Below are 13,991 nucleotides of genomic sequence, written 5' to 3'. Positions count from 1 at the left end.
CACATATTTTACCTGCAGAGGATCATCTGACTCGCTCTGCTGTAACAACATTTATTTTGAGGGCTGTGTGTCTCTTTAGGGTGGAGGACTGCTCTTTGCTCTCTTTTCAAGACAGTGTGACCATGTGAACTGGCCTTAGCGATACAGTGATGGAATGACCATGCTTATTAAGCAGCAAAGCAAACATTACACAGCTCCATGCTGTGTTTACTGTAGAGTGTTTGACTGGGAAGCGATATTACCGGTAGCCACACCCAAGTGTCACTAAAAATTTAATCCATGAAGATATTTTTTGCACAGCTTCTTCAGTTTTCCTGTCATAGTCAAAGAAGAGTGATAGTCTATGAAAGGATTATCACAGGCGTTCACATTAAAAGCACAAGATCATCTGATTGGGCATCTTGCCTGTAAAGTAATGTCATCACTGTAAAAATCATGCATTTTGAATGAGTTTTCCTTTAATGTAGCCATTTGGATTCTATTTTTGGACTCGATCTGCAGCCTGCGAGGTGATAAAGATCCATTTCTCTCAGAGATGGAGGAACCGCTACTACATGCATGCATAAAATGATCCTAACAGACAGATTTTTTAATTCCTACAGTGTGCGTGGTGCGGGTTTGTTACATTTAACAGTTTTGGTAATGTAATCTGAGACAACAATCAGTCAACGACCGTGAAGGTGCATGTGTGTCACACAGCCCCCTCCATCCACCCCTCCCTCCCTCTCTTTGTCCCTCCTCCTGTAGTGGTTGGAGGAGCGCTCTCCATCTAACCGCGCATCCTGCTCCAGAGTACCACCAGGATGATCCGCCGCTGCGCCAACGCCGACAACCTTCACTTCACTTTCATTCTCATTTAACCCCCACTCTGACCCCCACGCTACACCCATGCTTTGCCTTCCTCTTGAGATGCGACACCGCTGCACGATTTCCCGGAGAATACCCTCATCCTCAGTCGCTCCTCGCTGATAGAGAGCATGCCCGACACGGGGACGGCAGCGGCGGGCGCTGCTGCAGCCGGGGCGGCCGCCGGTGGCGCGACCACCTCCGGGGACGGCCCCGAGAGTTCCCGGCACCGACACCGAGCGCCGCAAGGAGACGCAGAGAGGCCGGATCCAGGCTCGGCTCCGCCACAGACCTCCTCCGGCGTGCTGGGTGAGTGAGAGGAGGCGGAGGGGAAGGACAGGTGAACGCGACGCTGTTGGAAAACGAGACAAGAGGCGCACTGCCGTCGCGCACCTCGCGGTGGCACGGTTCTTTTGTCTCCACGAGGGCGTCCCAAAATCAACACCTGGTCAGGCAGCGGGCCTCTAAACGATGGCTCTGACTGGCATTTCGTGCTGTTTCCAAAATTCACTGCTGTGATAATAGGTGTTCAGGAAAAATGGCCACTTTGGCACATCCGAGTTATGACCTTCTGGTCGGTTATTGTCTGTTTAGCCCATTAGCCTGCCTCCTGATAGGAGCCCATTTGTTCCCTGTGGGCAGCTGTTGTTGTCCGTACTATCCTCACATGCAGCTCACGGGCCTTGATTGGCTGATAGTTAGCCTATTTTTATTGAAGGAGGTTCTCTCTTGTCGGTCATCTCCTCTGGTTTAAGGTTGTTTAGCTTCGCGATCACTTTCCTCGGGATTTCCGAACTATTGCAGGTGGACTGCACTACTGCACACAGCGTCGTGCACCTCAGTGTCAGCTTCCATGCTATTGGACAGACTCGAGGACAGGTGCATGTTTAATCTGCTTTGAGCTCGCAGTGTTTGCCTTTTCTCGGTTCACACCTCCTCACATTTCATTGTATTTTGGTCTCCGGTGCTGTTCTTGTATTGGAGGCTGCAAGAAAAAAGTACATCATAAAATCGACTTTTCCCTCCTTCTTCTTTACAAAGGATAATCAGAACCAGCCTGCTTCATGTTAATACTCCGTGCCTGTGACAGTGGATTTGAACAGCCCATATCTTAGTTGTCTCTTTGCAAGATTTACAAGTGAGGCTATATTTGGATCAGACCACAATATTAGCTGGGACAGGGAGCCTCAGCTGCCAAGGCAGGATTGTTTTCCTGCATGCGGGGTGCAGACACAGCCTGTGCCTCCTGAGTGCTGCTGCAGAGTGATGCAGTGGAGCAGTGGGCTGTCAGCAGATGAGACCTTCTTTCCACTCTTGGTCGAGGTAACCTGAGCAGGCGGTTGCCGAATGGAAGAGCAACCTGTCATCCAGTTGAGAGGGTGGCACCCAGTGGTCCTTGAATGGGTTACAGGCTGTTAGAGGGCCAGTGAAATGGAGATGAGTTCAACTTTACGGTGGCTCGACTAGCTAGAGGCAGCGCCGGGGCAAAGAGAAGAAACTAGGGCTTTAAAGCTGGCTAGACACACATGTGGACAAATCTAAATAGCATCAAGTATGCAGAGCTGTGCAGAAAGCACTGAATGCTTGATCAGACGTCTAACACTGTGTTTTTAATCGTCAGATCAGAGGAATCCCAGTTTTATTCAGATGTTGGTTTTGTTTGACTCGATATGTTTATTACGTTTAATGAAAGAAGAAATGAGTTTATAGAAAGTCCCCGTGCTTCCCACAGTGCAGGGAGAGTAACTTAAAGAGGTTTTATAATAACTGTAACACCAGACATAATAGCCCGATGCTTCCAAAGGTTTCTGTGACATGAACCAGGCTGTGAGATGTTTATTGTTCCCATCTGTGCTCGAGAATATTATGTGTAGAAACAAACATCAACATGCGTGGTGAGCACTGTTGCCTCACAGTGAGGAGGTGCTGGGTTTGAATCCAGGTTTGTCCTGCTTTGTTTGCACATTCTGTCAGCGTGGGTTCAGCCTGGTGAATCTCAGGACGTGAGCGTGGATATCTGCCTCTGTCCAGCGAGCTCGCATAGCCTGAATTAAATAAGCATAAGATCATAAATGGATGGTTAAACTTCAAAGCCATCTACAGTGTGTGAATCTACATGAAAACAGATGCTTTTGTGTAATAGTTTCCCCCAGCATTACACAAACACGCATGTAGAGATGCAAATAGTGGGAAAGGATTTTCAGCACATCTGGCTCTACTATTACACCTGCAGTCGTTCAGCGAATCAAGACTGTTTCACCGACAGCAGCGATGAAGAAATGATGCAGTGACGTTTCCATGAAGCAGTTCTTAAAGGGGTAGTTCGCCACGAAATCCAGGGTTTTTCCTCTGCTGCTGTTTATCTACACTGTTTCTGCTGTGAGCTCCCAGTGTTGGAGTCATCAGAGATGTCTGCTTTCCCTTAAATGTGATGCAGCTATCTTCGAGAATGTGAACCGTACCGCTGTGCAGAAACAAGGGTGCTTTCAACCGTGAGGAGTGGCTCGCGCTCATGGCAGTGTGACACGATGTAAACATTAATGCTGCTGCCCTAAGCTGAGCTTAAATTTGAGCTTGCTGCCAGCTTCCATCAGCTGTTAGGTGAGAGAAACTCGTTCCTACGTGAAGGTTTGTGTATTTTCTTTTTCAGTAACTGGTTCAGGATTTCTGAAAAGAGACACTGCTGCAGAGTTTGATGTGTGTTTCTGCAGATTTGCAATTTTGTTCTCCTATTTTTATATAAAAGTTGAAATAACTAAGATTTTGGAGTGACCTGACCCATTTACTTATATTAAATACTTGTTAATTATATACACAAAGGGAAAAGCCTTGAGGCCAATAGCTCAGGGGTGTCCAACTCCAGCCCTTGGGGGCCGGTGTCCTGCAGGTTTTAGATGTGTTCTTCATCCATCACAGCTGATTTAAAGGGCTAAATGACCTCCTCAGCATGTCTTGAAGTTCTCCAGAAGCTGGTAATGAACTAATCATGTGATTCAGGTGTGCTGACCCAGTGTGAGATCTAAACCCTGCAGGACACCGGCCCTCAAGCCTGGAGTTGGACACCCCTGCAATAGCCACTGTGTTTTTAGGGAACCAGCTACATTTTTTGTCCTAATGTTCTCCTTTAGTTTGGTGCATAAACAACATGCATGCTTACGAAACTCATAATAACTCACATGTGTCACAAACTACGAAATTAAAACAACAACCCGTTATCAGTAGTTACTGCAGCAGTAACTCCTTCCTGTGTCTGTTCTCCTGCATGGGTTACGAAAAAGAGGCTCTGGGACTTCAGTGGGATTACTACGATATCACATAACGCCCTCGCACGTGTCAGTGTCAGTCAGCGAGCCAAGCACAAGGGCAGGGTGACTTCTTCGTGCAGCCGGGGTCTTGGTTGTGCTCTGGAACCGAAAGGCTCGGATGCTCAATTGCCTCCGTGCCTCCACCGTATTTTGCTAATCTCTCCCGCCGCAGTCGACTGGAATGACTTTGATCCTCGCAGCCATCCTCCTTTGTAGCCTCAAAACTCAAAAGCCCGCGTCTCAAGGATTAATTAGACACCCAACGTTAACGCCTCAGCAATTAGTTTGTGTTCCCTCTGAGGCCAGTGTTGATAAGATTTGTTATGGAAATTAGGCCATGCAATTTGTGGTTTAGGATTAAGGACACGTATGTGCTGAGGTTATTCCTGCACTGATAACGCTTCACTTTTTTCACGGTGCTGTTAAAAGCTTCTTTTGACCCAAAACAGCAGTTAGTGGATTGTAGATGTGGATGTTCTTCATAAATTAGCCCAATAAAAATGTAACTTTGTGATCACTGTGTGATCCTTTGATGTAAAATCTAAATACATTTGACAATAAGTTCACAGGTGATAGTCCGATCCATCCTTGGACTCCTGCTTCTTTCTGAAACTCGAGTCTGATCCAGTGGGGGGATCGGAGCGGCCCATTTCTATCCCTGTAAACTTGTCTGACCTCGTCCTCATGAGAACAACATTAAGCAGTCACCCGTACACTCTTTGCCAGAGCGCCGCTCTCGCTGTATCTCCGGCTCTCTCGCCTCTTCAGCGAGTTGAATGCCTCAGCTTTGCCTCAGACAGATTTAGTCAGGTTGAGTGTCACACAGGCTGCTTTAAATACAGCAGCGTGAGGGGAAAGCATCCCACTGAACTTCCTAAAAGAAGAGCTGCTTTTCACAGCAGACGAGCCGCTGCTTTTGTGCCCTCCCACGGCTTCGTAATGAAAGGGCTGATGAATGTCGTGCAGTATGATATAATGACAGCAATATGTTGTGCCTAATGACTCTGAACTTAATGTCTCTCTTGCATCTGCCTCCTCGCCTGTGTCCCCCGATATTCATCGCACGCTCCGCAGACATGTATTTCCTGTTCCTCCCTCTCTCCTCGCCTTCTGGTGTAAGCGCTGAGCTGCACATTAGCCGCATTAGCAGTCAAGGAAAAATGCCTCTGTGTGGGGTGACCTTGCTGCTGTAGCTTTATCAGCCTTTCCCCGACACGTCACGCGCACAGCCGATCGCTTTGGCGACTATAAAATGAATCGGCCCGCTCTTCAGACGAGCAGCTTGCCTTCAAATTGTGAAGTCAAGCTGTCGACCAGATGATATTAAACACTGCAGTTAATGCTGCAATGATTTTCTGTCGATGGCGACAGCGGTGGTGTGTTTGTGAGAACAGTGGATCTTTGTGTGTGCCAGAAAAATGTCAGACTACAAAGCATCTCTGTGAGCTCCAACAAAGGGAGCTTCCCCAGATTGTTGAAGGAGCTGAGCTGAGCACAGGTCTTAAATTTGGCATAAGGAGATGAACTGAGTTATCAATGCTGACTGTTCACAGATCTGTTTTCTCAATTTATTCTGATCATGCAAACCAGCGGCGTCCAACTCCAGGCCTCGAGGGCCGGTGTCCTGCAGGTTTTAGGGTCAACGCACCTGAATCAGATGATTAGTTCATCACCAGGCCTCTGGAGAACTTCAGGACACTTTGAGGAGGTCATTTAGGTAAAGATCAAGGACACGTCTAAACCCTGCAGCACACCGGCCCTCGAGGCCTGGAGTTGGACGCCCCTGATGTAAACAATAAACAGAAAGTCATTTAGGAAACAAACTATACAAGATAAAGCAAAATACCCTCTAACTATTCTCAGTTTACATATCCAAAAGCATTGGGAGGAAGTGCACACTTATTTAATTCCATCCTCGTCCATAATCTGTCAGCAATAGACATTTTCTAATAACACCGACTATTAAACTGCTTAAAATACAAATTATTATCATATTATTTAGTTTTAACAACTCATAACTCCACACATTAAAGCCAATGACCTCCAGTTGTGGAGCATTCACTGTAAAATCTGAATAAGAACGAAGCAGCAACTTACTGAACCGAGACATTTACTTTGAAGTGCTTTATGTTTGGACATCGTTTTAACTCCACACTCAAACTGTTCCACACACAGAAACACAAAAACGTTCCCTGATAGCCGCACGTTCACAGCTAAAGTTGGAAAAACAACTTAAAAGCACCTTAAATGATAAGTTGCTATAACTCTTTAGTGCACTGGCCTGATGACGTCTTTGCTCTGATTCTGCACTGCATGAAAGGAACATCATTATTGGACCTTTGTGACAGAATGAGTTTATGATGGACCTGAGAAAACATTGTTTCTGTTTCTTTTTTCTAACGCAGGCTTTTGGAGGCGTCCTTTAAATATGTGTGGTGGTTTTACTGGCCCAGCCCCCTGTAGGCCATACTGGGACCAGTAATATAAACTGAAACATGAACTAAAGAAAATCTAAAACAAACCGAGAGCGATCTGCTCTGATGAACTTGATCCCTTTAGCCCTTGGTCAGTGTGGCCACGCCCCCACCTTCTTGTTACCTGCTTGTTGGTTGCTTTTTCTAAACTGCAGAGATGCTTCAGAGCAGCGGTCTCCAACCTTTTTGGCGCCACGGACCGCTTTATGCCCGACAATATTTTCACGGACCGGCCTTTAAGGTGTCGCGGATAAATACAACAAAATAAAACTAGTACCGGTACCGAAAAAAAGAAGATTTATTCATAACACACGTGAAAAGACCCAGGAAAAGGAGTTAAAGATTAAAAACGATAACAAAATAACGCTGAAAACCGATAAAAACCCTGAAAACTTTACATTTCACACCTGAGCCTCAACTCTCGCGGCCCGGTACCAAACGACTCACGGACCGGTACCGGTCCGAGGCCCAGGGGTTGGGGACCGCTGCTCCAGAACACACAAACTTGTGTTATCAGGCTTCCTGCTGTGTAGGTGTTTGTGTGTATCCAGCAACATTAGATGATTTGTTTTAGGAAGTCACAGATAATTTCCCAGAGCTGCGATAAACCGTCTGTCTTGCCAGCAGTGATTCACTTGCCCTACATTCTCAAGTTTTTAATGGCTTAATCATATCATCCGTAATGCCTCTTTGCTTCTAGCCAATCGACTTCGAAAAACTCCACTCGTGGCCTCTGGAAGTTTACACTCCTCCATTTAAAGCCGTGAAGATTATCGTTCCTGCACGCAGGAAACGATAATGCACACTCCAGAGCTTAATGCGCGCAGAGCTGCTGGTGTTGCCCGTCCGCCTGTTTGTGTGGAAGCAGTGACACAATGCAGAAACCTTATCAGCGGGTTTAGGCTCCACTCTGTGATCAAAGCACGCTCCTGTGCAGGCTGGTAGCTCATTCCTGAAAGGAAAAAACAGAAATACGAGGACTGAGAGGAGTTGGGTCAGCGCGCCCTTTATCCTGTGTGACTGCACTGACTAGGCCTGGATTTGATTCCCTGCTTTTTTCATCAGTTGCTAAGCAAAGCCAGGAGAAATCCAGTGACCATGGTGAAGAATGCTGTTTCCTGTCGCAGTCGTAGGAAACTGCTCTACATTAGCTGCTCCGCAGCGTCCACAAAGACTAAAGGTTCGTCAGAGCGTCGTGTACGACTCACCAGGGAGGGATGCTCTTTCTCCTAAAGCTCCTAACCGGACATATCCGTGTCAGTGTTAGCACGGAGACCGTTTTAAAGCACACTAACGTTGGTTCTTGTTCTAGTTATCACTCACGGTTCTCAGTAAATACCCTCCTGTGACTCGTTTTGTTTCAGCCACTAAGTTTGATTTTTTTGTGGGTAGCGAGGTGCAATCAGTCCTCACGCTCGTGTCCTTCACCCCTCTGAAGCAGCCACAGTCAGAAATGTTACAGCTCCCTGTGATTACTCCCTGTGGTTTTTCTTCGAGGTGCTCGTCACCCTGGTTGTCTGACGCGGCTCCGTGTGCGTGTATATGATTTGGTTTCGTGTAAACTAGTTTAGTGCAAATGAGGATCAGAATCAGGGTTTGTTGTTCCAAACTGAAGAGAAGCAGCTGCATGTGTGAGTGTAAAAAACAATGTTGTTTTGCTTTGATATGAGCACAAAGCTCAGAGCTGTAGATGACAGATTACAGCGTCGCTCTGGGCTTTTCTTTGAATGTCCTCTTAAAATGCTCCACTTTTGTTCCTGGCAGAGAACTGCTGCTCATTGGATAGTTCGTCTTTCTCCTCCATTGTGATGCTCAGGTTGGACTTCGGCAGGCCGCCTTGGCCGTGTTTACATCCCTGAATGTCCCAAATTCCTGCAACGTGACTCGCTCATTAGATATTTGATGATATGAGCCTTTGACCAGGTGTACCTAACAAACTGGCTGGTGATTCCAACCAGCAATGAAACCATTATATGTCTTTTAAGCCTCCATGCGCTCACAGCTGTATTCTTCAACAGGATGGAAATATTCTTTATTTATGTGTTATTGTTTGTTTACAGAGTTTCCTGCGATACAAGTTGACATATTTGAAGTCTTTAAAGGTTTCTGACCTCCACCCTCGTTTGAAACGATGTTCTGTGAGATGTGATGAAGCTCGGCCGTGTAGCGTGAGTCTGTACAGCCTGATGGGGTTGAAGAGTGTGTAACAAGTGAAACGAGGTAATTTTCATTCCTCGTTCTTTGTTTGCGTCCTTTGTTCCTTATCTGAAAAACGAGAGTCAGATCTTGGCCGGCGCCTTTAATGTGGTGAAAGTCCACAGCTGAACAGGAACACACAGTTCCAGCTGTGATGGAGCAGAGGTTTCTTCCTCCTCCGTTTTCTTTTTTCTCCTTGCTTATCTTTACTCTTGAGTCTACATCATCACGATATATATATATAAAAGGACACAAACTCAGCGTGTCCTCTGCGGCTACGCGCCCTTTGTCTTCCTGGTAGCTTTTACTCCAGCTCGTTCGTCGCGCTGAGGGACAGGATCTGCATTGCCACGGCTATAACACCCGTATGTGGCTGTGAGAGAGGATGATCTCCCGTTTTCACGTTTCTCCTGATCACTGTTTATTCAGGCAAAGCAGCTGAGCGCCTAATGTTTGCTTTAAGGTCTTTGAGTGCGACTGTGTGGCCTCCTTCTAACAGAAGAGGATTCGCCGGCTCAAAGATGCTGCGACTTCGAATTAGGCCTCACGCCGACCATTTCCATGAGTTCAGCTACATCTGTTTAAACTGTGTTAGCTTCTTGAAGAAATCTGATTCCTGCCTTGTAGCGTGCACGGTGGCGTAACAGACCATCCCAACATCTCTCTCTCTGCGCGCTGCCAGGCTAAATGAATTATGATGATTTGCTCCATTTCCTCCTTTTGAAAAAGCTGAAGAAATCAAAGCTGACTAAGTCATTAATGATATCCTCATGGGAGGAATGGTGTCGTTATGTCCAATAATCACTGGTTCCTCCGGGGTATTGATCCGACTCGGAGCCTCCTTTCCGGCTTTCCTGTCCAGGAATAGAGTATGGTACCATCGTACAGACAGAGCTCCATCAGACTGACTGACTGTAGTACCTTTTCTCTAAATGATCTAATTATCCTCCCCTTATGCTTTCTGACATGAATAAAAGCGCCCAGTTTGCCCAGTGTTTACTGGGATCTCTCACTGCACCACAGTATCTGATTATCAAATGATTAATAGTGTTTTCTGATCTCCTGGGATGCTGGTAGGAGCTGGATCCTCTGAGTCATTGCGAATACGACCTCAGAGGATCTGACAACAATTCAATCAACCTTCCCAAATAGCTCAGTCCGACCGCAGTCCCACTGAAACGACTGCTAAACTCTAAGCTTAGTAAAGTCAGTCCCTTTCACAATAACAGAGCTCGTGTACTTTGGACACTAATGCACTAAAAGCTTTTTAAAAATGCATGAGTCTGTTTTCTCTCCGCGCCTCAGCTGTTCAGTCGTCCACACTCTGCACGACCTCTGAATAAAAGGTCGTATTGTTGATTCTCCGTAAAATCATCACCATCATGGCTTTTACTAGGGGTGCAACGATACACAAAATTAACGGTTCAGTTCGGTTCGATATTTTTTTGATAGAAAAACATGTTCATGCCTTTTTAATTTGTCATTTATTAAAATTATAAAGATATATATTTTAACTCGAAAGTACAGTTTTTAAATTTAATGTTGCTGAAACAACAAAGTGATAAAAAAAATTTAATCTATCTGATTGAGGAATCACTCATCTTTGGAAAAGAGAGTTTATTACAGAGAAATGTCTCTTTCCAAAATAAAAGCTCTACTATACGCTTCTTCTGGGCTGTATTCTCAGCAGCATATTAAACATATCAGGTCCCCATAAGGAGAATCATGTGCTAACGGCTGTCTAAATGACTCGGGTAAAGTTTGTAGCATGCGTGCTTGTTGTTTTTGTCTGCTTCCACTTGTCTTTGCACTAGGATGATGTCGGAGTAAATGTGCAGTCATATTCGTTGTGTTCCCACTAGTGCTGTCAGCGTTAATCTGAAATGACGTTAACGCCACAACACGGCAAATCTCCGTTAACGAGCTACCGCGGATCGGCTGGACAGCGTCAACACGTTAACGAGCTAACGGTGCTAACACATTAGTTCCCACCAATGTAATTGAGCATTGCGTGGCACATTCGACATACTGTTTTACTTTAGTCCATGACGCGCTTACCTTCAGGGTCATACTTCACATGAAGACCAAAATAGTTCCAAACGCCAGATCTGAATGAGGGTGGGGGAGGTTCAATTTGCCATGTTGCAAGGAGCTTAGCTTGTGTCTCGCTAGCTTGTACTGCGCTCAGTGGATCTGCGCTCGACAGTGCAGCCTAGGCGGAGTAGTCGAACACAGATCCACTGAGCACTCAACACAGACAGCATCGTCAGAAGAAAAGTTGATAAAATAAATAAAAAAAATTGTATTGTTCGATACATTTGCGTACCTAACCGAAAGCACTGTATCGAACGGTTGCACCCATAGCTTTTACACATCGAGAACTCCTATCCGTGACGTTTGTGACGTGTCCAAACGAAGCGAATCGATGTGTTTTCTCAAATAACGTCTTGAATATTTTTCTTCCACGTCAAGCTCTTCGCCAGAAACTAACAACGTTGTCATTTCTTAGCAAGTTTATTGTTTATTTTGTGATCAAATGTAACCAGAACTACATGCTGCTCAGAAAGGCCCGCTCGCACGCGTTGCCTTTTTGCTCCGTGCCCCTCAGAAAAGCCTTCCTCCACACTGGCAGTTGTCCACTGCTCAACAAGGAGGTTTGTTTGCTTCACAAAGGCTGCTATTCAGTCCACTATATTCATCATCACCACTCACTTATTCATGATTCGTAATCCCTGCTTGACAATGCTCAGTTCATGCAGTTAGATAACCAGTCTGTGGTTGTCTGAAGGCGTGCTCTCCACCGACTGGGCACGAGAAGGATTCGGCGCCGGCTTCTGTTTATGATTATTACCTGATGAATGCACACAGCTCCTAGTTTTATATTGTAAACAACAGCCGAGGCCCTGCTTCTCTGCTTTTTCGCTGAGGTTGCTCATTTAAATGAACCAGCTAACCTGAAATGAACCAGCGATCAGCCCACTTGGCAGAAGAAAGAGAGTCGGAAATAAAGGCGTCACATTTAGAGAGACTAGGCTTGAAGTGCAGGCAAAAAGTGATGTAAAGGGTAGAAAGGCGCTGGGATGGGAGACGCCATGCTTTGATTATTCTGCCATGTGAGCGGTGGGGCTCTTTTCTTGCCTCGTCCTCTTGGCTCTCAGCCACAGGCGGCTCCAGTGTCATAAGCAATCATTGTCATTTTGAAGCCAAGGATGAGTCTCTGTTATCCTCCCTGCGTCTGTTAATGAGGAAACCAGAGTTCTGACATCCACGGGCATTCGCGTCTTTATCCCATTTGTCACAAACGTGTAACAAACACAGAAATCTTAATCTGAGCGACGTCATCGATACGTGCTTTTATCTCAGGACAGCTCTCTGCACGAGTTTCAATAACATTTTATGGAAATTGTTTTCAATAAAACAACAGTATTGCAAATAAACACTGACGTTTTTTTTCCTGAATATTCTCAAGCTAAATATTTCATACTTGTAGTTTTGAATTAGATGTCCTAACAACTGTAATTCAGCATTAAATATGAATGTTCTTGGTGTCAGTGAAACACAGTCATTCTAATTTTGATCCAGCATCAGGAGACTGTGTCACTGGGTCAAGATAACATTAGATATTTTATTTATCCCATATTTGGAAAATGCTTTGGTGCAAAAACACGCTGCTAACACCAATGAAGCTGCTTTGCCACAGTCAGTCTGCTCTCTGTTTGATGTGTCTGTGGCTGGAATCAAACCAGCAACCTTTTACTTGCACAGGTGTTGGAGATGCATAAACTGGCTGATATATTGCTCTCAGCATTAAGAACTGACGGGAGAAACACCGTTCAACTATGTTATGAGCATTGATGTTGGAGGTTTATCCACCAGAGGGCGCTCTGCAGACCCCCGTTGGCAACAACCAGTGACTGTTTAAAATATAGTGATAATTTAGCTAAGCACCATGTTTTAACAGGTATGTTGACATTAATAAAAAACCTCTTTACTTGTCTTTTAATAATGACGACATGTTAACATGTGGGAATTTCAAAGTATGAATCTTAGCTGTTGTAATTATTGTGTCTTAATGCAGCAGTCTCAACCTTTTTTGCGCCACGGACCGGTTTATGCCCGACAATAGTTTCACGGACCGGCCTTTAAGGTGTCGCGGATAAATACAACAAAATAAAACTAGTACCGGTACCGAAAAAAAGAAGATTTATTCATAACACACGTGAAAAGACCCAGGAAAACAGAGTTAACAATAAAAACGATAACAAAATAACACTGAAAACCGATAAAAACCCTGAAAACTATACATTTCACACCTGAGCCTCAACTCTCGCGGCCCGGTACCAAACGACTCACGGACCGGTACCAGACCGAGGCCCGGGGGTTGGGGACCGCTGTCTTAATGGGTCTTTTTCCTGCTGGTTGTAGTGCAACCAGGAGGAAAACGGCCAGACTACGTAAAAGTTAAGAGGGGGTTGTACTGACGAATGTCTGTGGGTGGGAGTTTCATACCACGGCTCCACCCGTGGTTACTACTGCGCAGATCCTGGCTTCAAATTCAAGATGGCGTCTCCCAGATCCGGGATAAGGTGGAGCCGCGTCGTCCATGTTCTTCACAGTCATTGGCAACAACCAGCAGAGCGAAAAGGAATTAATCCACAACTTGTTTCAATTAAAACAGATTTAGTTTTAAACTGCATTGTTGTGCTAGCTGGGGACGGACTCACAAATAGCTACACGTAAAACAATGTCAGAAAAATCTGTTTGTGGGCGGAGCACAGGGGCCACGTTCAAGTCTGACCTGGAGCCCGTTAGCTTTCACTGCTCCTCTATCCAAGGAAGCCGAAAATGTAAAACAACGTCTTAAAAAGAAAGATGTGTCTGAAAGAAAAAAAATCTATCAGCTGATTTTAAATGATTAAATATGGGTGCTGAAAATGCTACATCAGCTGTAACTGTGAGCATGTTAGGACCAAAGTACCTTAACATCCTGTGGTAACGGCTGTAAAAAGACGATGGCTCGTTGTCATTGGGCCTGGCTGTTTGAAACCTTAGCTGGTGCGTTTGTGTGTTTTAAATAAAACAGCGTGATCTTCCTCGCGTACCTTCAGTGATGAAGAAGGTTTAGGGTGAGGGTAATTTCGAAGGAAAGCGCTCTCGTATTGGCTCCTGG

General features: G+C 45.4%; 2 protein-coding genes across 3 annotated transcripts in view; one reads left to right on the top strand and one right to left on the bottom strand.

Moving 5' to 3' along the window:
- gtpbp3 (GTP binding protein 3, mitochondrial) overlaps positions 1 to 11,074 on the bottom strand; it is a 30,839-nt gene extending 19,765 nt beyond the window's left edge. The window contains exon 1 of the mRNA XM_087830764.1: positions 10,880 to 11,074. The gene's annotated coding sequence lies outside the window, so the exon portion shown is untranslated. The remainder of the gene's footprint in view (positions 1 to 10,879) is intronic.
- ano8b (anoctamin 8b) overlaps positions 762 to 13,991 on the top strand; it is a 40,097-nt gene continuing 26,867 nt past the window's right edge. For both annotated transcript variants that reach the window (XM_087830762.1, XM_087830760.1), the window contains exon 1: positions 762 to 1,155. In XM_087830762.1, coding sequence (XP_087686888.1) covers positions 978 to 1,155 — 178 coding nt within the window. In that variant the 5' untranslated portion in view covers positions 762 to 977. The remainder of the gene's footprint in view (positions 1,156 to 13,991) is intronic.

The sequence above is a fragment of the Neolamprologus brichardi genome, chromosome 17 (assembly GCF_056152115.1).
Source record: "Neolamprologus brichardi isolate AB-2024 chromosome 17, ASM5615211v1, whole genome shotgun sequence".
Lineage (NCBI taxonomy): Eukaryota > Metazoa > Chordata > Actinopteri > Cichliformes > Cichlidae > Neolamprologus > Neolamprologus brichardi.
This window is presented reverse-complemented; position numbering and strand designations above follow the sequence as displayed.